Raw genomic sequence first — 23,563 nt, 5'->3', positions numbered from 1 at the left:
ATCTTTAAGATTACTTTTTTCAGTCTCCACTTTGGTCTTTAGTTAGTGAGCATGTAATGTGTGCCAGAAAAGAAGCCTTGCAAATGGATGGCCAGACATAGAAGCCGGGGAGCAGTGGTGCATACATGTACTCCCCTCACTTGGAAAGGAGAAGCAGGGCCGCCACACATATGAAACCAGTGTAGTCTACACACTGAGTTCCCTGCGAGCCAAAGCGACAGAGTGAGATGCTGTCTTGAACCTCCCCCTCCAAAAGAAGCGCTACAATGTAAATAAGATAGGATTGTTCATTCTACTTGTGATCCAGTAAAGAAGCATGGCGAAGAAGAAAACGTTACTAAACCCGTGAGTAGTTCCTATGAAAGTAGCAATCCCACCGCTTCTTTCTCTCTGCATCACATGCTAGCTTGGGCACAGTATCCCTGAATGTTGTGTGACAGAACTCTTCCTTAGGTGACACAGCACACACATCTACTCACCCCAGATAGGAAGCAAACAACAGACCAAAGTGCAGATACCTACCAAGTCCAACTTGGAGAACCAGTGAGTTTTGTATACAGGAATGTGGGTGAGGAGTTACTTGCAGGAGCAGAAATGACTCAAAGACAGCTGCAGCACCAAGGTCCACCCCAACATGGGCTGGGGGATAGGATCTGGGGCTGGGGGATAGGAGCTGGGGCTGGGAGATAGGAGCTGGACTAGGAGCTGGGGCTGGGGCTGGGGGCTAGGAGCTGGAGCTGGTACTAGAGGCTGGGGCTGGGGACTAGAGGCTGGGGCTGAGGACTAGGAGATGGGATTGGGGCTGGAGCTGGGATTGGGGGATGAGGCTAGGTTTGGAGCTGGAGCTGATGCTGGAGCTGGGGTTGGGCCTGGAGGCTGGGGCTTGGGCTAGCTGTAAGCACACTTCACAGCCTGCAGGAAGCTCAACATGTCGAGAGTGTTCTTCCCAGGTGACTCTGGTCTAAACCTCTTCCAGGCGGTAGGTCTGCTCTCAGAGTCTGCTTTGCAGCTCAGCTTCCTTCTGCCTGAGACAAACTTTGTTTCCTCTGGCAGGGAGGGGCTTAGTGAATCTGGTCAGTTTCAGGGACTAACTGAATCTAATTTGAGATGTTTGCCTTCCTGCTTAAGGAGCTCCCTACAGGGTGGAATGTTTTACTCTTCCAGGATACTGTTACACAACACTGAAGAATCTTCTAGTAGATCTGTCTTAGCTGGAGCTCATCCAAGGTTTATGGAAATAAATCTAAGGGGCAGGGAAGAAATTGTCTTAAGTATTTTTCTTGCCAGGGGAAAGGCCAGGTTGAATGACACTGTAGCAACAGAAAAGCTGCACTGAACACACGAGTAGACTATGTATGATATGTACCATGTGGTCTACATGAACACACGAGTAGACTATGTATGATATGTACCATGTGGTTAGCATGAACACACGAGTAGACTATGTATAATATGTACCGTGTGGTCTACATGAACACACGAGTAGACTATGTATGATATGTACCATGTGGTCTGCATGAACACACGAGTAGACTATGTATGATATGTACCATGTGGTTAGCATGAACACACGAGTAGACTATGTATGATATGTAGTGTGTGGTCTGCATGAACACACGAGTAGACTATGTATGATATGTACCGTGTGGTCTACATGAACACACGAGTAGACTATGTATGATATGTACCATGTGGTCAGCATGAACACACGAGTAGACTATGTATGATGTGTAGTGTGTGGTCTGCATGAACACACGAGTAGACTATGTATGATATGTACCATGTGGTCTACATGAACACACGAGTAAACTATGTATGATATGTACCATGTGGTTAGCATGAACACACGAGTAGACTATGTATAATATGTACCGTGTGGTCTACATGAACACACGAGTAGACTATGTATGATATGTACCATGTGGTCTGCATGAACACACAAGTAGACTATGTATGATATGTAGTGTGTGGTCTACATGAACACACAAGTAGACTATGTGTGATATTTAGTGTGTGGTCTACATGAACACACAAGTAGACTATGTATGATATGTACCGTGTGGTCTGCGTGAACACACTATGTACCGTGTAGTCTACATGAACACATGAGTAGACTATGCATGATATATACCATGTGATCTACATGCATCATACAGTTAATACCCACGACAGCCATCTGAATAGGTCCTATAATTAATCACTTTGCAGATGAAAAAATGAAGCTTAAAAGTTAACATGAGTCTTAACTCACATGGGCAGGTTCATGCCTGCACAGTCAGCACCCCTAACCACCCTCCACTCAGGCCAAGACTGTCCTCGCACAGTTCCGTGAGATACTTTCATGCATTTCTCAGTTAGAATTAATTGGGTTGGGGCACACCTTAAGAATGGGGGCACTGTACAGCACTGTCTTCCTGCCCTGCCCTGCTAAGCCCGCCTCTCTTCTAAGAACAAGCTACTCTTATGTTAACACTGAATGCCTACCTCTCTCTTGATAGAGGTAAATACACCCATCAAGTCTGATGATACAGAGAGTGTTCTTTTATTACTACAAAATTGTTTGTGATTCAGGTATCAGATTAGATATTACTCGTCCTATATGTACATAGCAAAGAGATTAAGAGACTGTGGTCTTTTTAAAACGGGACAGATACTTTGAAAATCAGTATTGATCCCACAGAGAGAGTAGTTGTGTGAACAACTCTGTCAAACCTATGGTCAGATGCCATGAGTATCAACACTCAAAAGCCAGTCCTGAGCTATGGCCTCTCCTCAATGCCTGCCAGACTCCTCAGAAAGTGACAGCTTATACCACACATGATCTATTTTATATATTTATCAGGAGCTTTTAAGACATACAAACACCATTTTTATATCATTTCTACACATTTTAAGGAGCTGGTTCTCAAACTTTACTAAGATCACTAACAGAGTTCCCCCATCCAAAGTCACTCCCCGGGCTACTGTGCAGTGCAAGAGCTTCCTGCCCAAGTGATACTGTCACCCTCCACCAGGTAGACCACACAAAGCTGTCAAGTACAAGTGGATTTGACGCAGGTGAAGTTCTTCAAAGCCATCGTAGGCAAAGAAGAATGAGGCTTTGATGTTTCCTTTCAACTGCACCCAAGGTGACTCCGGAAGAGAGCAGAAAATGACATACAGCGGCTTGTCCCTTACTTCCAGCTCCTTCATTACAGTCTCTGTGTTCAGGTGGAGGGAAGTCCTGGGTTTCCTGGAGACTTCACTAACGGTGACCTCTGTGTTACAGCTGCCATTTCCACGCCTGTGCCACCTGCTGCCACACCCTATGCTCCCAAATACCCCACCCACCCTTGCGGGGCTGCTCCACTAGCGTTCAGCATTCATCTCTTGGCACACGGGAGAAACCTGAACTGACATTAGTGGTTATTGTTCTTATCTGTTTGCATAATTGCTTATGCTGAGCCAATTTCTTGATTTTTGTAACAGCAGAATCTTAATAATACTGTGAGTTCTCAGGTCTGAGGTTCCGATTTGCAGCTGGCTCCGCACTTCCTCTTGTGTCTAAGGTTCCGATTTGCAGCTGGCCCCGCACTTCCTCTTGTGTCTGAGGTTCCGATTTGCAGCTGGCCCCGCACTTCCTCTTGCAGAAAGCTTCAAGTGTTGTAAGATGAACACGTTTCACAGGATGGAGCTTCTGTCTGCTCATTCTTTGTTTGCCATGTTAAGGAGTATTTTGTTTTACCATTTTTGTAGCTAAATTGTCTAAACATACTCATACACACACACACACACACACACACATATTTGTCCTTTTGGAATAAATTCATTGGGGTTCATGCTAATCAGATCAGAACACGGAGGTTTGATTGTCACAATCACAGCCAGCACAAAGAGCCTTCAGGACAGCTTGAGGGACCGCAAACAGTGACAAAGCAAAGCAAGCCGGGACTGCAGTGATATCTCCAACCGTCCTCCCTTCACCCAGTGTCATTATTTTGATTAAAAGGTGTCTAGAAGCCACTGTGGTTTTGCAAGATGCAAAAATTATTGCAGAAACTTCCTCTATTAATGGAAATTATTAGAGGATGGAAATGGTGCTTGAGCAGCAAGAATGACATTAATTATGCGAAAAGCAGTCGTATCTGGCAGTTGGCAAGCACGCACTATTCTTCAGCGATCTTCCATGGGTCTCTGTGTAGCCAGCATTAGCAATCTAAAAGCTTTTTATTTTGGCAAAGTTTTCATAGCACTTGGACTTCCAGCATCTAGATAAAAGATAATTTGGAAGGAAATTATGTTGGTGAAATTGAAGAATTCAGTAATGAGTTCTGTGTAGATGAATCGATGCCCAATTAAATGATTATATCAAATCTAACTTTAAATGTTGACTTAAAATAATCACATTTTAAAGACTTTGAAACTGAGATGATGTCTGCAACTAATCAGAAGAACAAAGTCCATATTTCCTAGCCTGGTGCAAGAATGGTTTTCTGATGGACTGAAGAATTTGATTAAGGGAGAGAAATTTAGGGCCAGAATTACCTGTGCACTCAGAGCTGGGTTAGACAGCTGTAGCAGGGCCCGTAATTCCAGTTCTCTTCTTCAACTTCTGCCTTTTTCTCAGGACGTTTGTGTTTTTCCTTTCATGGTCTCCGCCTCTCTCTCTGGGCTTTCTTCTCTGTGTATCAGTATTTAATAATCTAGCAACCAGCTCCTATAGATTCTGTTTTCTTTAGCCACTAACGTTCCATTGGGTTTTGTGCCTTGATAGATACATGGCCAACTGTGGCCACTTCTGTTGCTCTGTTCACTCACCCCTCCAGCTCTCATGAGCCTCTAAATGTTCATGGCACGAAGCTTTTGGGGGTGGGGGGGGAAGCTACCAACACAAAAGAAATGGCAGAAAGTACATGCCCAGCATCCAGGAAATTTGTGATGAGATCAAATTATTGAGCATGCAAGACAGAGTTGCAAAGAGGTTGAAAATGTTATGTACTGGTTAATATTTTGAACAATAGAGTTGATGTGTGTGTGTTTGTGTTTGTGTTTTGCTTTAATTTTGTTTTTCTAGGTAGATTTTAACATAAGAACATCTATTTTCTGAATGCCTTCTGGCTAATTCTTCCTTCCACTTGATCCTATCTTCATTCATTTTCTAGTGCTTGAACTCATTGGATAGAGGTCAATCACAAAATAACTTGATTACTATAAATTTAGTGGAAAATGCCTGTCGGAGTCCAGCATTAGAGGTCAGATGGATACGACTTTAGTGATTAGATAGATTCTTTCTGAGGCAGCCACGCGGAGCCGTGGTACCATGCCCAGTGTATTCGGGAATTCATCCATTGGAAAAACCTGCCCTACGGTGTAAATTATTTGGATCTTATAGGAATCTTTGTCACTTATACCAATTACATAATTAAGGTTCCTGGTAGTTTTAATTAGTCCTCCAGAGCCAAGTTGATTTCTGGGTAAGAATATTTGCACTTTGCAAATGGTCACTTTTAAATAAATATTAAAAAATGAGACCGTGTAAACAAAACATGACATGGAACAGGGCTCACGACAGTAACGCTCTCTTCAAAACATGTTGTTGTATCTGGAGGGGACGGCTCAGTGGGTAGAGAGCTTGCCACACAGTGAAGGACCTGAATTCAAATCCCCAGAACGCAAAGGAAGCTGGTGCAGTAGCCATGTCTGTTATGCCGGCAGCGATGCAGTGGGAGTGTGAGAGGCAGAAGTGGGATTCGTGCAAGCTTGCAGGGCAGCTAGCATGGTATATGCAAGCTTGCAGGGCAGCCAGCACGGTATATGCAAGCTTGCAGGGCAGCTAGCACGGTATATGCAAGCTTGCAGGGCAGCCAGCACGGTATATGCAAGCTTGCAGGGCAGCTAGCACAGTATATGCAAGCTTGCTGGGCAGCTAGCACGGTATATGCAAGCTTGCAGGGCAGCTAGCATGGTATATGCAAGCTTACTGGGCACCTAGCACGGTATATGCCAACAAAGAAGAACAGAAAGGCACTGTCTCAAAACAAGCTGGGAGGCAAGAACTGAAATCAGGTTGTCCTCTGATCTTCACATGTATACCATGACACACACACACACACACTCCTATGTGCACACACAAAATCACATACATCATGTGCACATCACACCCAATGATAAAGGAAAAACATATTGGTAATATCTTTTCTAGTATTTAACAGGTTTGGTTCAAAAACCTAACTAGTTGTTAAAAAATTTATTAAACCACTCTGTTAACTTCCTCTGAGGTCATGCTTGGCATTTCTCTTTCATTAACTCAGTAAGTAACAGCTCTTTAAAAAGTGGTATTGTGGGCCCTGAAAATACAATGGCACAAAAATGAGGCTCCCTCCCAGCATAGGTGAAGCTTCCAGTATGAGGCTTTGAATTAATAGGCCAATAATCACCTATGAATAATCTAAAGATTTTTCTAAAATGTTGACTATTTTATAAAACATAGCTTCTTATTAGAAATTGCTGCATTAAACAAAAAAAGCAAACATGTGCATATATTATCGCCTGCAGCTATGTAGAAGGAGTATGACCAGGCCACTGTTTGCAGCTGTGGCTTTGAAGATCGTGATAAATCAGGTGCTTGTAGAAAGCCACAGCTTCACAGCTCCTTCCCATTGCTGCCTGCAAAGGTTCACCCAGAAAAATCAAGTCTCTGCTCTTAGTCCTTTATTTGGGAAAAGGAAAAATTTTTAAGTATGCTACTCCCTGCCTAAAATATGAGGCAGTGGAAAAGTGCTGCCTTTGGAAGCAGATACACGTCAGTTCAAAGCCTGGCTCTGCCACTGTCTGAGCCTAGGCAAGTCACGTAAGTCAGTCTTCACTCTCAGCTCTTCATGTGTGGAAAGACAGAGGTGGAAATGCTAACACTGTAACTTACCATATAGACTGTAGGTGTCCCAAAGGGCCCTTCCTGAAGGGGGAAGTGACTAGATATTGTCCCCAGACGAAACAGAAAACATCGACATTAGGAAGAAGGAGCTGAAATTTTCACGCTTACATGCTTTGTCTTCACCAACAAAACATATATGAACTCTGCCAGAAGGTTTGATGAATAACATGCTTCATCAACTGAAGGGAGTAGTGGAGAATCAGGATAAACGATGTGAATGACTGATGTCACTTAATATTTGGACATATTTCGAGGGTCAACTTCACTTCTTTTTGGATGAGTGAGGAGCCCGTCATAGAATGCTGGAAAAGGAAACAGTGAGAACCAGGAAACAATTAGAAACAAAGTTAGGAGATAGATGCTGCCCAGTGGTGTGTACCCAGGCTGATCCAACTCCACCAAACCCTACTGTGTCCCTGGAGGATACAGTACAGGTGATACCAGGTTTCTTTGGAAATGCTTTTCTTCATACCTTTCCCCCATCTTTTCATCAGACGTTTGTCTTTTCTAGTATGACTTGATATCTCAGCCAAGTGTTTCAATATCTTTATTTGTAAGCAGACAGATGGGGAAAAAGGAAATGAGAAATAATGTATGACTCTTTAATTAAAGACACAGAGACAGAATTGGCTCTTAAAGCTTTTGTCAGGGTATCTATATGGGTGCACACGCACACACGTACATACAAACACACACACACACACACACACACACACACACATACACAGACATGCCCACATGCATCAGAGAGATGAAGTCAAATTTGTAAAATTGTATCCACAATCATTGTTTCTATGGTAACTGTATCTTCTGCCCAGACACAAAGAGAGCTGGCAGGAGATGTCTGGTTTTATTTTCTGCAAAGAAAACCCTAACAGAGATAGTTCAGGTTATTAAGGTGCCGTGACCCAGGGAACATACAGCTAGTATGTGGTTAGTGCTAGTGTAAGATTTCACACTTGAATCCCAATGAATAGTTTATGGCTTCCTAATTCAGAACAGATTCCAGCTGATGTGGCATCTTGTCAGTCAGCTATAAAATCATAATTACTTACATACAATCACTGTGTTAATAAGGTGTGCATGGGCAAGGTATATGTGGAAACTACATGCCACAGAACTTTTGCTAATTTATACAAGCTAGAAGAGACTTCAAGAATTTCTGTTTTAACTTGTGACGTTTGCAAGGAAAGGAAATGTGGGCATGGAATGGTTAAAAAGCTTACTCCAGCGTTATTTTTAAAATAGATTATTTGCTGTATTTTCTAACTAGCAGATGTTCTGTGCTAGTCTATAAGCTGAGTACCCGGTTATTTGACAAAATTACTGAAATCAAATTAGAGAAAACAAACACTTCAGAAATAATGGTTTGAACGAGTGTGTGTTCCTCTCTGGAGTGTGTAGCCTAGGCATAATATACTTCCCATTGCCAAGGAGAAACTACTAAACAACCTATTTTGGTTACTTGATTTTGTTCCGGGACAACCTATTTTGGTTACTTGATTTTGTTCCGGGTGTTGCACGTCAGGTCTCCTCTGAATGTGTTACATTTTAGCAAAGTGGCATTAAGCTAGAAGGTGTTCAAAGCCAAGTTTGTAACTTTTCCCAAGTTTTCACATGACGATTCCTGTAAACACCTTACAACCCGTAACTATGCAAGAGTCATCGAATTAAAAGAAGTGTGTAGCACGGCTCGCTGTTTGCCATGGCAGCAACTCGAAAGGCACGTTCCCTTAAATAACATCGGTATTTCCGAACTTCGCATCTTCATCGTAGGATGTGTCTGGCAGTGAGAAACTCATTTTTTGTAATGGATCTAAGTAAGACATCTTTGTAAATGAGGATGTTATATATAGGTGAATAAGCTACATTACAACTTTACTTGGCCTTTCCATCACCACGGCTTTTAAATTCTTTTGAGAAAATTGGCTTATGAGGCATCAATTACAATGCTGACAAAAATGTGTCCTAACCTACAGAGGCTGGGATGCATTTTAATCTTCAAATAATTTCCACTTCTCATCGTCAGACATTTGCAGAAAATCCTATGTGGTTATTCCTTTGTTTTAAATAAATTACTTAAAATGTTAGTGAGGGTGTTCTATTTCCTCTCTTACACTAATCTGCAAATGGGGAGACGGGAAGATCCAATGGCCTCTTTAGGATATTGCTTCATGAAATTGCTGATTCTAGTAGAGCTGCGCCAGAAATACGTATGAACTGGAGGAACCAGGCAGAATGTAAGCAGCAAGTGCCTCGCATTGCAGAGCAGAGACTAATAGCTTTTTTAAACAAGGCTCTTAATGCTCCAGCCAGCAGCAGACATTGAGTGCATGAAACTGGGCGAACTCCAGCCGACTAAAAGCCTCCTGATTCTGTCTTCCTCCCAAGCCCTGTCTTGGGCTTGTCCTAGACGCTGCTAATCCTGCTAGAGAGAGCTACCACACATGGCTCTCCATGTTTTGAGAAAGCTGTCAGAAGCCTCACTTCCTGGGCAGGGTCAGTCAAAGAAAGATGATACATTCGCCGGCATCCAGGCCTGAGCTCTAATATTGCATTGTTGTGTTTGAGTTTCTGTTATGGCTTAAATCAGGTTGCTTTTATCAGGTTTATATTTAGCTCATTATATTAAAAACAAAACACCGCTACATGATCTCAAGTAAGATAAAGTGCTTTAAAAAAAATTAATTGGATCAAAGCCACTGCTGACCTGCTTTTTGTGTGTGTGATGAGGGAAGTTCCCTTATAAGGAGTTCTTCAAGCAGGAATACTTCTGAGTTTCTGTAAGCAAAGAGCAAACCAAGAAATGAGTTTACAAATGCCCGTGCCTGCTTTCTGTCCCCTCACTCCTTCCTCAAGTGGCCTCACTTCCTAAGGACTTAAGAATGTCTTAACTTGGCGTCTCTTTGGCAATCCTCTCGCTGTCATTTCCTACCCCCACTTACAGCTATTTCCAAGAATATTTGTGCCCAGCACACTAATCTATGTCACTACCATTTCTAATCACGATATTAAAAACTGATCAAATTACAGGAGTAGATTAGACAAGTTATGGTTTATCTATATAATGCAATATTATATAGCCATTAAAATTCACATTTCTGAGATATATTCAATAGCACATAAAAAGGTCAATAATAAAGACAGGAAAAAAATCTACATAGCAATAAGTTTATGTATATATTTAGAAACGCTAACAGAGGCCATCTTTTGGTGATTTTCCTGTAATAATAAATTAGGGAGAAAAAAGTTAAATCTATTTTTTTAAATAATGAAATACAAATTTATTCTCATCATTTCCATTAACCAGCCACGTCTTAGAGTGGACTTCTCAGTATTCAGGGTGTTACTCTGCTTGGGAAATGGTAATAAATGCATTTGTACTTGAAACTATTAATCCTATTTTGTGGGGGTGACAGGATAAGACAGCACAATCAGAAGTTGGTGGTTTATTGGGAAACTCCAGGAAATATCAACAGAGTCTGGATTCTATCCCCTGCAAACCCACCCCTCTCAACAGAGCCCATCACCATCTCATTGCCAATGCCAACATGTATCTTCTTAGACACTCTACTGGTCACTGTCCAAGTGCAAGAACAATGTCCACTCTAGTTAAGCGGGAATAAATTTTGCATCATAGTAACAATCTTACAAATACCATACGGAACATTAAAGAACAAGTCCCTATATGTAATTTCTGGGGTGACTTCCTAAGCCCCAAGCCAGTACAGAGCACCCAGAGAGAGCTGCTGCTTCCATAAGAACCTTTAGGCTCTAGAGAGTCACCTGTGTCTGGAGCCACCATGATTAGGAATCTGTTCCTACCAGGCCCACTTCTGTTTTTGCCAACTCCAAAGCCAGATATTAAAAAGTACAGCCTCTCCAGAAATGAGCTGTGTCTGCTGAAAGCGCCTGAGGAAAATCAAGCATACCTTCAGGCATTCTTGCCAGAATACGCAGTGAGATGCAACCACTGTTTTTATTGCGTTCTTCAGATGCTATGCCCTAAGTTAAATCCCTGGCTGCAAGGAAATTCTGTGAAAGGGTGTGTGTGTGTATGTGTGTGTGTGTGTGTGTGTGTGTGTATGTGTGTGTATGTGTGTGTGTTATTTTTTGCTTTTTTTTTTATCTTTCTGGGCTCTTCGTTAACGGTAGCACTCCCATGAGAGGGATCACCACCAGACCATGTATAGCCCATTCCCGTCTCACTGAAGCGACTAACAGCGTTGATGCTTGGCGTTATTTTGGAATTTGATTTGGTTTGAGACAGTCTCATACTGTAGCCCAAATTAATGTGACATTCATTATATAGTCCATGTTGGCCTCAAATTCAGGGCAATCCTTCTGCCTCTGCCTCCAGAGCGTTTTCTGACTACTCTTGACACCGCTGGCTTCTCCCTTTTTCATAGAGTTCTTATCTCTTGATTGGTGTCAGGGAAGTTGGTGGGTGGATTTGGCCTGGTGTATATGTGCATGTGTGTGCATACACATGCAGTTGTCTCTCTGTGTGCAGAGGCCAAAGACCAGCAATTAGGTGTCATTCTCAATAGCTCTCCATTCTATTTTTAAGACAGAGTCTCTTACTGAACCTGGTGCTCAGCAATGGACTAGACTGGCTGTCTAACAAGATCCAGGAATCCTCCTGTTTCTTTTTCCTTTGTGCCTGGACTATAGGCACACACTGCTTGCTGGGCTATTTATATAAATGATTCCGATTCTCGTAGATGCAATGCAAGTATTTTACGAATTGAGTTGTCTACCCCCTTTTATCTTTTGGTTCTATAATATCACTCTCTACTGATTCCCTTCTGGAACTTCTTAGATTCCTTTTGGTTCAGCTTCATTTGCTTTCCTCCTAATGAATGTTTCCAAGAATGTTATTGGCAGTCTTTTCTTACTGCGCATCCTTCTCTGTTCTGCAGCATGGGTTTCTTTCCTAAGACTTCAAACCTGAGATACTAGGTACTTCTTATTTCTACATCTTTAGTTCAGGCATCTCTTCTAAGTTGCAACTGTCAATTAGGCCTTTCCCTTAAATGTCTCAAATGTCTCAGTTCCCTACTCCCTAGAACTTCCCTGTTATTCTTTTATCATATTAAATGAAAGTTACCAAACCATCATATGCTAAAGCTAAAGACTTGGGCATTATTCTGGATAGATCCTTCTCTTTAATCTATCCACCTTCTTAATATCCTATGTCCCTTACTGAACCTTTTGGGGAAAATCCCCTAGTTTAGACCCTTCTCACCTGTGGTTCAGATGGCCACTGGGAACTCCTCACTATAATGTGACCAGTCATGGGAACCGTAGAACTCCCTGGAGATAACACGGGAGAATATCGTGATGATCTAAGTGGTCACATCTTAGAAACAACACCAGAAGCACAGCCCAGTGAAGGGCATAATCAGTAAGCTGGACTCTGTTAAAATTAAACATTTCTGACCCGGCAAAGACGCTAGTGAGGCCATGGAGAGACACTGACAGCGGAGGATGCTTGCCAGAGACACATCTGATAAATGACTGCCATACAAGATCTGCAAGCAAATGACCAAAACTCAGCAATACAGAATGAACAATTCAAAATGACCCGAAGATGTTAACTGACATCACACAAAAAATACACAGGTGGCGACCGAGTATGTAACATCATAAGTCATCGGAAATGTGCAAATTAAAATGAGATACCAGGCATAGCTGTTAGAATGGCCAAAGCCTGGAACACAGCACCACCATACGCTACTGCAGAAGTACGGGGCAGGAGGTCTACTTTGGGGAGCCGGAGGGAGACCATGACAGCACAGCCATGTCAGAAGGCAGTTTGGAACTTTCTTGCAAAACTAAACATAGTCTTAACCATATGATCCAGCAGTTGCCCTCCTCAGTATTTACTGAAAGGTGTTGAAACCTACGTCCATACAAAAACCCACACACAAATATTTACAGAAGCTTTGTTCGTAATTGGCAAAACTTGGAAGCAACCAAGAAGCCTTTCCATAGATGAAGGGATAAACAGTGGTACACCCAGAAAGAAGGAGATTATTCAGTGCTAAAAAAATGTGCTATCAAGTCACAACAACAACAAGGGAAGTGGGGAGGGGGACTTGGAAAAAAACTTAAATGCAGATTACCAAGTAAAATAAATCAATCTGAAAAGGCTACACTGTGTATGATTCCAACTTTTGACATTCTGGAAGTTAAAACCATGAAGGCAAAAATTTACATATTCCCAATGACATATGATTTTAATTTACATATTCCCAATGACATATGATTTCAATTTACATATTCCCAATGACATATGATGTCACATACTTGTCAGGAGAGATAGATGAACAGGCAGAGCACACAGAGGATCTAGGGCCACTGGAACTATTCTGTGTGACTATGATTGCAGATACATGTCATTTGACTATCCATACCCACACTGTGCACACAGAGGACCCTAACATAAACCATGCAGTTAGGGTGGCCATAATTGTCCCCGCTGTGGATGGGGGTGCCGATAATGGGAGAAGTTAATCATGCGTATGAACAGAGGTTTAGGGAAAATCTTCAAACCATCCTATTTGATATCAACCCAAAGCCTTGCTGGGGAGAAGGGCTGGGAAGGTAGCTCAGCGGGTAGCTGCTACCCAGTGGGAAGACTGGAGTTTGGATCTTCAGCCTCTAGGAACATGTCAAGCAGGGAGAGCAGCCCACACCTAACCTCAGCACTCTGTAGGAAGATGTGGGGATTCCCAAAGCAAGCTGCCACGCTAGACCAACTGAACTGGTTCGTTCTGTGATCAGGCAAGAGACCTGTGTCAATTATAAGGTGTGGGCAGGGTGTCATGCACACAGCACAAACCCCTGCAGTGCAGCACCAACAGCAGGGATAGCAGACCCAGTTCTGTTGGAGGTAAGAAGCACACTTTTACTTTTAATGCTCTGTTTCTGCCTTACCCAAATCTTGCCAACCCTAAAACCAGTGCTGCTGCATGCCTATTCTCTCTATTTAGGGTGCTCCTGTTGCTCTTGTTCATTCTTCTCCCCCAGAAAAGCTCCTCATTCGTAGACAGCTATGGAGGAGGCGTCACCACTCCTCTGGGGCTGTCTTCAGTTCTCCCAGGTGCTGCCTCCTTCCCCAAGACTTCCACTCGAGCGTGATGTCATCAAGGCATAATTGTTTGCAGGTCTGCCTCTTCAAGAACAAGGGCTGCATCTCTTCAGCACTTGGAGCCCACATCCTCCTGTGTGTTAGGATACAGAGGTGCTGGGTGATTGCTCACTGCGTGACTGTTTTTGCACGGTGCTGCAGTGTTAGTACAGAGGCACTGAGAGAGATACCCAATCGGTGAGGAACATAACAATCTTTGATGTGCAAACATCCTGCCTGTCTTTTGAAATCAGGCCCAAGGTCTGCCTCTTTCATGAGGCTTTTCCTAATACCTTCAGTTTCCATCTGGGCTCCAAATGGTAGCGTCCTGGATGGGATGTGCAATCCTCTATCGCACATTCTCACTGCATTCCAATGAGACGCAAAGTTCCTTTAGGATAAGGGTTTGCTACATCTTCTGGAGTCTAGAATCCTTGTGAGATAGCTCCCCAGAACAACAATAGGCAAGGGGTAGCACCCCAAGTCACCACAGTATGGACTACTATCCTCATGAGTCCAGCCCAACTCTGAATGACTGTGCTAAATGCTAATTGTAGCTTTATTTGTGAATGTCTTGAGCCATGTGAGGATTCATAAGCATGGTGTTTTCCCAACATCCACCATTAATATTCATCAATACTATGTTAACATGAATTCTTCCTAAGAAAACCTAAAAACTAAACATGCCAGTTCTGAGTGGTAGTGTAGACCTATAATCCAAGCACTCAGAAGGTTCATGAGTTCAAAGACATCCTGGGCTGCATAGTGAGACCCTACCTCAAAGAGTACAGCAAATCCTATAGCCAGGAATGGCTGGGTATCATAATCCTACCCTTCTTTTTCTCTGCTATTTACACCTCAGTACCCTGTCTGTCACCATCCTTGTCCCTGGTCTGTCAGGAAGCTCAGTAGTGCTGAACATTCAGTCTCATTTTCTCAGAACTTTAGGGGGTTATCTAAGAAAGAGGAGGAAACCAGTTGGTGGTGGTGCACGCCTTTAATCCCAGCACTCAGGAGGCAGGGGCAGGCCAGGCTCTGAGTTTGACAAAAACCTTGTCTACAGGAAGCACAAAAAAGTTGGGAGGGGTCCTGTTATAGGGGACACAAAGGGAGCCGGAGGAGGAAATGAACCTGGTTATGAATGTACATATGAAAATCTTAAAGAAAGATAACTTCTGATCCAGGCATTGCTGAAATAGTTTCTCAGGACAGGTGCTAAAAGGCTTCGTGCGATGATTAGATCCCAGAAATAGCTTATTCTCCCTGGCAGTACAGATCTGCTCAGAAGCATCTCTCCCCACAGAACCCACCGGCAGCACTCGTGTGTGTACACACATCCCATCCAAAATGCTAAGGCAGAGATGAACAGAAAACTAAGACTCCTGGCAAGAAGGAAATGATTTCAGCTGCTGAGTACGACTTAGAAGTGTCTACCAATGACTTTGACACTGTTGTTTCCTGGTTTCTAGCAAACTCTCCTCCTCTCTACTCAATTATAGTAGAACTTTTCAGTTGACCCTTCCCAAGCCTTTGAACAAAGGCCACCCTAGCATATAAAAGCAAGCATGAATGGCCCACAACAGCATATGTGCTCACATGGGTAAGCCACCAGCCACCAGGCAAGTGTTTTTCCCATGCCTGTGTCTGTCCATCCACCGACTGGTATGGTGGACACAGAGGGATGAGGTAGAAGGCCTTTGCGTTCGGCAATCCAATACGCTCTCAGAACCTACTGGATCTAGTCACGTCAGGACCTCAAAGGCCGAGGGAAACACAGGAAGGGGCAAATCGACAGGGCTAGTGTTATGGGAAAACAATTCATAGTTTCCAAGCGGCTGTTCATAAGGGACAGAACGAGATGAAGGTCAGGGTGTCAGGGAAGGCTTTATAGCCACTGTGCAGCAAACATTCAGTTAACATTAATTCCTGTTAGTGAAGAAAGGCTCCCATTGCTTTTAAAACTCACAGCCAAGGGGGCATCAAGATGGCACATGAGAAAAGGCTCTTGCTACCAAGCCTTATAACCTGAGTTCAATCCCCAGAATCCAGGGGCAGAAGGAGAGAGCAAAGTCCTAAAATTTGTCTCTGACCTTTCTGCATGCGTTAGGACACATGCAGACACACACGAACACATGCACACAGGATAATTGTTTTGTGTTTCTCAACTTTAAGCAGAGCCAAGAGGAGGGAGCCTATGACAATACAATGATTAAACATGATATAATACCTGAGATGCGATCCTGGGTTCAGAAAGAACATTAAATAAAAATATAAATGAGCTGTGAACTTTAGTTAACAGTAGTATACCAATACTGATTCATTAATTGTAAGAAATGTCCATTCCTAAAATAAGAGCAACTTAAGCACAGGGTAGCCAACTCACTATGCCATGGGTTCAGTTTCTTTATAATTCTAAATCTCTCCTAAAAACTAACATCAATTTGGAAAAGAAGAGAAAACACCTATAGAATATTCCTGGCAATGGAAATGGGAAGGAGTCAACTCGGCAGCGGCCCTTTTGGGAAGAAGTGACTGTTGTCTGTAGCTTGATCACGGTTGCCCGTAGCAATGCTGAGTGCTTGCTCGCTTTCCCCAGGTTGGAGTTTTGGCAGGCTGCGGCACCATTTGTGCTGATTATAATTTTGAGATGCATTGTCAGTAACCAGGGTGTATAATAGATCCTCGGCTCTAATTACTCCTCTCTCCACAGGTGCCTGGAAAGAGTCCAGATAGAAGCTCGCACAACCTCCGCTTTGAAGGGATGGAGAGGCAATATGCGTCCTTACCCAGGTAGGGTGGAGAGGGGTCTCCCATCCCCAGCTCATCCACAAATGAAGTCTTTAGAGATGTCTGTGTGAACTAGAAATCTGGCTTTGAGATGGGGAATGTGTTAGAGTTTCACGTTGCTGCCGTCTGCTACGGCCCCGTTGCCGTCATCACTCCTGCGCTAATAATTGGAACACTTGGGGGTTCTTTTTTAAGGGGAGAAAATAGTATATCACTGCAATTGCACATGTCAGGAAGAATATTGGATACTGAATGGAAACCCTAAGCCATTGCTATAAAAATGGTATTGAACATCCTGCACCAAGCTTAGAGACAATAAAATGGTAAATCCTGTGTCCTGGAAGATTCCTGAGAGAAAGGGCGGGTCTTAACCTTGGAGCTTCAGATAGGTGTTAAAAGCAGGAAAGAAATGTGAGCCTGGAAGATGTTTTAGAAACTGATTTGTCCTCCAGGCAGTGAGCGAATATTGCTAAGAGGCCCAAATAGAACGAACTTCGTGGGAAAAGTTTGCTTGGCCAAGCTGACCTAACTTGATCCTCGTATGCTGTAACGAGACACCCCTGAAAATGAGATACAGTTCACAAAGGTTGGGGTTGTTATCTGAGTGGTAGATTCCAGTCTTGCTAGTCTACAGTCAGGAGCACATGACAAAGAGGGACCTTTCCAAGATGACTTACAGCCCCCATCCATGGGAGTCTGATAAGTTGTGTGAGCACTCGTGAGTTCAGAAAGAAACAAAGATCAGCTAATGCCAGCCACCAGCCTGAAATAACCGAGTCTCACCTTAGAAAGGGCAGACGAGGCTTCGCTGTCATGGGAGCTGAGCTGCAGAGCTGTTGACTCAGAGGTGCAGTTGCTCTTGAGTGACATGTGGACTCCACTTCTGCAGGTGAAGTGTCAAAAGTAATATCCTGAATTTTGTATCAACCACAGCCTAGGTAGCCCTCTGTTCTTAGGAAAAGTCTGTTAGGGCTGGAGAGATGGCACATGGTTTAAAGTGCTTGCCGCGCAAGCATCAAGCACGAGGACCAGAGTTCAGAGCCAAATGGCAGGTGGGGGTGGTGTCCCACCTGAAATTCCTGCACTCCTAGGGCAGAGGATCTCTGAGGGAGCTGACTAGCTAGACCAGCTATAACTGCAAACTCTGGCTTCAGCTGAGATACCCTGCCTTAAGGAGGAAGATGGACTTCAAGGAAGAAGTCCCCCATGCCAGCTTCAGGCTCCACGTGTACATGAACAGATGTTCGTGTACCCATATAAGTGTATTTATGCACATACATGCACACACATGCACGCCTGTGTGTGCACACACACATGCACCCCACATACACATGAAAAATATGTTTGTTTTCAAAAACAATAAAGCCTTATATTTACCAGGGCAGCAATTTTTAACATTTTCCATGGTTGGATGGATATGGGAAGTACAGGCTTTAAAATGTCTGATGCAGCTGTATTTTATATATCTCTCTGTTTCCTTTATATGTTATCGTGTAAGGTTTTTTCTCCGCCCCCCCCCCCAATCTTTGCTTAGTTTCCTGCCCCTGTTTTTTTCCCTTGGCTTAGCATTTTGTTTTCATTTTGAAAAATGGAGTCATTTCCAAAACTCATTTGAAATATAAGGTTTCCGGCGTTCACTGTTGAAGTCTATGGAAATTGTGGTTAAGGCAAAGAAAGGAGTAAATTCTTAGGGGAAGTGGAGAGAGGAGGGGAAAAATCATTTTAATGTCTTCCTGGCTAGCTTGCATCCTGAATTTAGAAACTGCTAGTGTGCGCGCGCGCGTGTGTGTGTGTGTGTGTGTGTGTGTGTGTGTGTGTGTAAATCAAAAACACAGAAATAACATTTAAAGTTCTATAAATCTCACTCCCTTATTAATTCCCCTGTTCTAGTGGTCACTTACGGTGTAGAGAGGGCCCCAAGGATATGGAAGGCAGACATGGTCCCAGTCTGTCCTCGGGATGCTGTTTGGTGATGGGGGCAAACAGTAGGGGTTTTCTGATCATGATGACGTGCTCAGAGTACCAGCTATTAAGACAAAGGCCTATAGGTTTCCAGTTCCTGTTTATTTTCCCTAATTAGCCCTGAAATGTCCCATTATGACTGACTCCAAACAAGTCTGCTTGGGAGTAAACACCGCTGAAGGAGTTTGGTGACAAAGACCGTGTGGACGCTGTTTGTGGTGCAGGAGCTTTCAGCGCAACGGATGAATTGGCAAAACCCTGCCAGCTCTGAGATGTCCGTGTGGCGACTGGAAATAATGCTGGCACCAAGTCCCTCCCCACACACAATGGTAGGCCTGATTAGCTGCACGTGCAGCCTCTGCGGCTGCCTTGCGGACAGAAGAAGCCACGATGGAGCTCGGACAGATGTGCCAGAGCACCTGGACACTGGGATTGTAGTGAGGGGGGCAAACCCAAGTCTCCATGTGGGGATCCAGAACGAAACCACACAGTTCCCTCTCAGGCTAGGGGCACTGTCCATGAGAAGTAGAGGTGAGGAGACACCTGACCTGCTGGCATCTGAGGTGTGCAATCTGCCAGTCCTGCTGTGATGTGGTTTTCTCCATCCATGCCTGGGGATTCTCCTGTCCTATTAACTGAATCACACCAGCTCCCTGTTCTTTCCCATTGCCAGGGGTGAGGGAAAAACAGATCTTTAAACACAAGGTTCTTCTTTATCACAAAACCAGGAGAATTTAAATATGTGTGGAATTAATTTTTTCAGTTAAAGATAGGACTAGGTCGTCTACAGGAAGTCACTGCCCATCATTGCAGAGGGTTTAGTCTGCCACTTGCTGATGTCGAAGGAGTTTTTAAGGTGAAGTCAGTAACCTTGACTTATATGTCAAATTTGGAAACATGGATATAAAATGCATTCTCATCTAGGGGTTCATTCCTAAGCTTTTGGGGAACACCATCATCTTTAATGCAAGCCTGAGCAGGCGGCTGTCTAACTAAATGACACCACGCGAAAATAAGGCAGAACCCTGGCTAGTGCAGGCAAAGACAATTCCTAGCGCTGGGTAGTTGGGAGCTTGCCTGAGGCTAAGGGCTAAGCAATGTTAAGTGTTATTGTTAAGCAATGTTAAATCTTCTGCCTCCAAAGGAAAATGACTTTATTTCTTTTCTCCTGAGGCTGCTGTTTCTGGAAAGCTGGGTCTGCTTGTAATACAACCTCATTAGTAAACCCCAGGCCTTGACTGGGGCCAGTCTTGCCAGCCTGTAGAGTCTTGGGTTTTCTTCCGTAGTAAACAATGAAATCAGCATCCCCTTAGCAACAATGAAATCAGCATCCCCTTAGCAACAATGAAATCAGCGTCCCCTCGGTCTAGCCTGACACAAATCATTACCCACCCACTCCCTGCGAGTGAGTGAGTGAGTGAGCAGTGCTTTCTGGGCTGTCCTAACGAGTGAGCAGGAAGGCACACATTTCCACTGAGGGCTTCTCTCCCACTCCAACCTACCAGCCCCTTCCAGTTCCCTCAGACTCCACTCTCATTTCACAAGCCTTCCAGCCGTGGGCCCTCTGTTCCCCCATCTCTGGAGCCTCCATCATTCATTCACCTGACCCAGTCCTGGCCCCCTGGGATCCTATTATCCTCCTCCCTACAGATGGCTCCCTGCATCATCCACACAATGCAGCTCTTCCATGTTTGCAATCAAGTGTGAGGTCGTAAGAAATGAGCAAGACAGCAAGACACAACGCAGCTCATCTGCGGTCCCCTGCGCACGGAAGGTGGCTGGAGAAACTCATAAAACCCCTTTTATCAGTTCCATTCCAAAATTCACATTAGACAGCACCAGCTGGGCCCCTGCTGCTGGCCAGCATTCCTTTGAATCATGTGATCAACTCCCTGGACTCTCCCACAGTGGATGTTCAGACCAGGTTCTACCAAGATGACTCAACATTCCCAAGCCTTGTCTCTAGAGATGACCTCACTTCCTTTCCCTTACGACCCCAAGGCATCTGACATTAGCCTCCACTTCTGCTCCCTGCAGCGCAGTCTGCTGTCTTCTCCAGCACACACTTCCCACAGGAACCCAGGAGGGCTTAAGCTTGGAGCCAGACCACGTGCGCAGCCGGGTTTAGTCACTCTACCTGTGTGGCCTTGGCCAGGAATCCAACTGCTCCAGGCTCTGCTCCCTCATCTGCAAACTGGGGCTGACATGAGGATCTCCATCTACTGGTGGCAGCATAGGGATCAAATGCATGACAGTAATGCAATCAGTGAAAATTTGAGGGATTTTTTTTTAGCTCATTTTTATTTGATCCCCAGGGATGAGATTTTCCTTTTTATAATGAAGTAAGCCCATTCTCACTGGTGCCTCTGGGACCTGGGAACCCCGACTTTCCTTCTCTGGGCTTCATCTCTTCAAGCAGACCCCCCCTTCTGGCTTTCTTCCCCTTTGCCTGTGATGGTAAATACAGAGGCTCACCTGCACAGCTTGCTGGATGTCCCTTCCACCCTGTGGGAAATGCAAGGTTAACACCTGCTTGGAGATATGCTGAGGGTCCTAATGCAGAAATCATTGGTTGACCCTGGGGAAATTTCAGGTGTCCCAACAATGGAGAAGAAGACAGCCTAGCAAACAATTGTGATTTGGGGTGCCAAGCTATGTTAACAGACAGTCTAGGAGACAGTGGTTCCTATAGCTAGAGGATTCCTATAGCAGGTCCACAGTGTTGACTTGGGTCTAAACAAGAGGACAGGGCCTCTATCCAGCAAGATGTAAGGACAGGTCTAGGATCCTACTCATGGTAGAAGGCTAACCATGCCACTCTAGCTGCTGGAGCAGCACCCCTTCCACTCCTGGAAGGATCCCCAAATCTGTTACCTAGATCTGAGCACTGTTGGTTCAGGACAAGGATGACAGACATACTATTCTAGGGCATATAGCTAGGGAGGGCAAGACCATCTCCACAACCCTGACTTTTGTCCTCAGCCTCCTGACCTCCTCGTACAATGTCCACGTTTCCTAGAGAAACGTGACCTGTAAATGTTGCTCCTATTCCTACAGGACACTGCAGCCTCCCGCAACAAGGCTTCTGACCATACTCTGGTCCTTCCACCTAATTCTACTCCTGCTTCCTTGGTGTAAATTATCTCCTATATCTTGAAGGATTCAGTTCTAATCGTTGTGATAAAGGATCCAATGGAATGGCCAACCTTCATACCTCTCTCTTGCTGAGATCGTGATCACAACTATCTGTTTCACACATGGAACTCCCATGCCAAATAAATATAAGTTCTCTCTCGGTGACTCTATCTATCTATCTATCTATCTGTCTGTCTGTCTGTCTGTCTGTCTGTCTGTCTGTCTATCATCTATCTGTCTGTCTATCATCTATCTATCATCTGTCTATCTGTCTGTCTATCTATATATATCATCTATCTGTCTGTCTATCTGTCTATCTATCTGTCTGTCTGTCTGTCTGTCTATCATCTATCTGTCTATCTGTCTATCATCTATCTGTCTATCTGTCTATCTATCTGTTTGTCTGTCTGTCTATCATCTATCTGTCTATCTGTCTATCATCTATCTGTCTATCTGTCTATCTATCATCTATCTATCTATCTGTCTGTCTGTCTATCTGTCTGTCTATCTATCATCTATCTGTCTATCATCTATCTGTCTGTCTATCTGTCTATCATCTATCTGTCTGTCTATCATCTATCTGTCTATCTATCTGTCTGTCTGTCTATCTATCATCTATCTATCTGTCTGTCTATCTATCTGTCTGTCTGTCTATCTATCTATCATCTGTCTATCTGTCTCTCTGTTCCTCTCCCTCTCTCCTCCTCTCCTTTCCTTTATTTCCCCAGTCTTCTACAGTACCATTCTAAGCACTGAATTATATAATTCTCCACTGCTGTGTTCTGCTCTCATTGGACTAAAATTCCTAGAAGTGAGAAACTTTGCCCTATACTCACTATTATTTGCTCCCATCACTAGATGCAGGACCACACATATAGTGGGCTCTTAATACATTGGTATCAAGATGAGCATACATTTGTTTTCATTCAAGTAATTTAGGAGAGAGAAATTCTCCAGAGCTTTCTCGACAGTCTGTCTTAAGACTGTTTTCCAATATAGTAAAGATTTCTCCATGAGAACGTCTCTTTTACCTGGAATCAATACAAGTTCAGACTTCTAAACAGTTAACCCTTCGTAGCATTTACTGTGTACCAGGTACCTTCCTAAGCACTTTGCATGGATTGACTGACTTCATCCTGGCAATACCCACTTTGACTCGGTAGCAGTCCTGCCCTTACCGTCTGCTCATGGGCAAGGGTTCTGGGTTAAAGAAAGCAAATTTCCCGAGTTCAACAAGGAAGTAACAGAGATAGGAACTGAACCTGAGTCGTGTGCCTGCCAATCTGCAGAGTTAACCACTGCAGCCCAATTTTCCTGGCCGTGAAACTCCCTTACTTTATTTTATCATCAGTTTCTCTTCCTCGCTAAACTGTAAGTGCCTTTAAGGACAGGGACTGTGTCTTATTCATCTTCGTATATGACACAGAACATTCCTAATATCCAGGTTAAGTAATGCCTTTCAACCATCTCTGTACTGCTGTCATAAAATCAATTCCTTCCTCCTTCCCATGGGCCCTTCATTTGAAATATGAGCAGTTTAATGTGTAATTGCTAGATGAACATTAAGCAATATACTTGGCCTACCAAAAAGAGAATCCTGTTTTGTTAGAACGCTCCTGAGACTTGAAATA

General features: G+C 43.8%; 1 protein-coding gene across 2 annotated transcripts in view; it reads left to right on the top strand.

Annotated features, from left to right (window-relative positions):
* Pard3b (par-3 family cell polarity regulator beta) overlaps positions 1 to 23,563 on the top strand; it is a 975,885-nt gene that overhangs the window by 899,772 nt on the left and 52,550 nt on the right. For both annotated transcript variants that reach the window (XM_038339874.2, XM_042055538.1), the window contains exon 22: positions 16,759 to 16,838. In XM_038339874.2, coding sequence (XP_038195802.1) covers positions 16,759 to 16,838 — 80 coding nt within the window. The remainder of the gene's footprint in view (positions 1 to 16,758; positions 16,839 to 23,563) is intronic.

This window comes from Arvicola amphibius, chromosome 8 (assembly GCF_903992535.2).
Source record: "Arvicola amphibius chromosome 8, mArvAmp1.2, whole genome shotgun sequence".
NCBI lineage: Eukaryota > Metazoa > Chordata > Mammalia > Rodentia > Cricetidae > Arvicola > Arvicola amphibius.
This window is presented reverse-complemented; position numbering and strand designations above follow the sequence as displayed.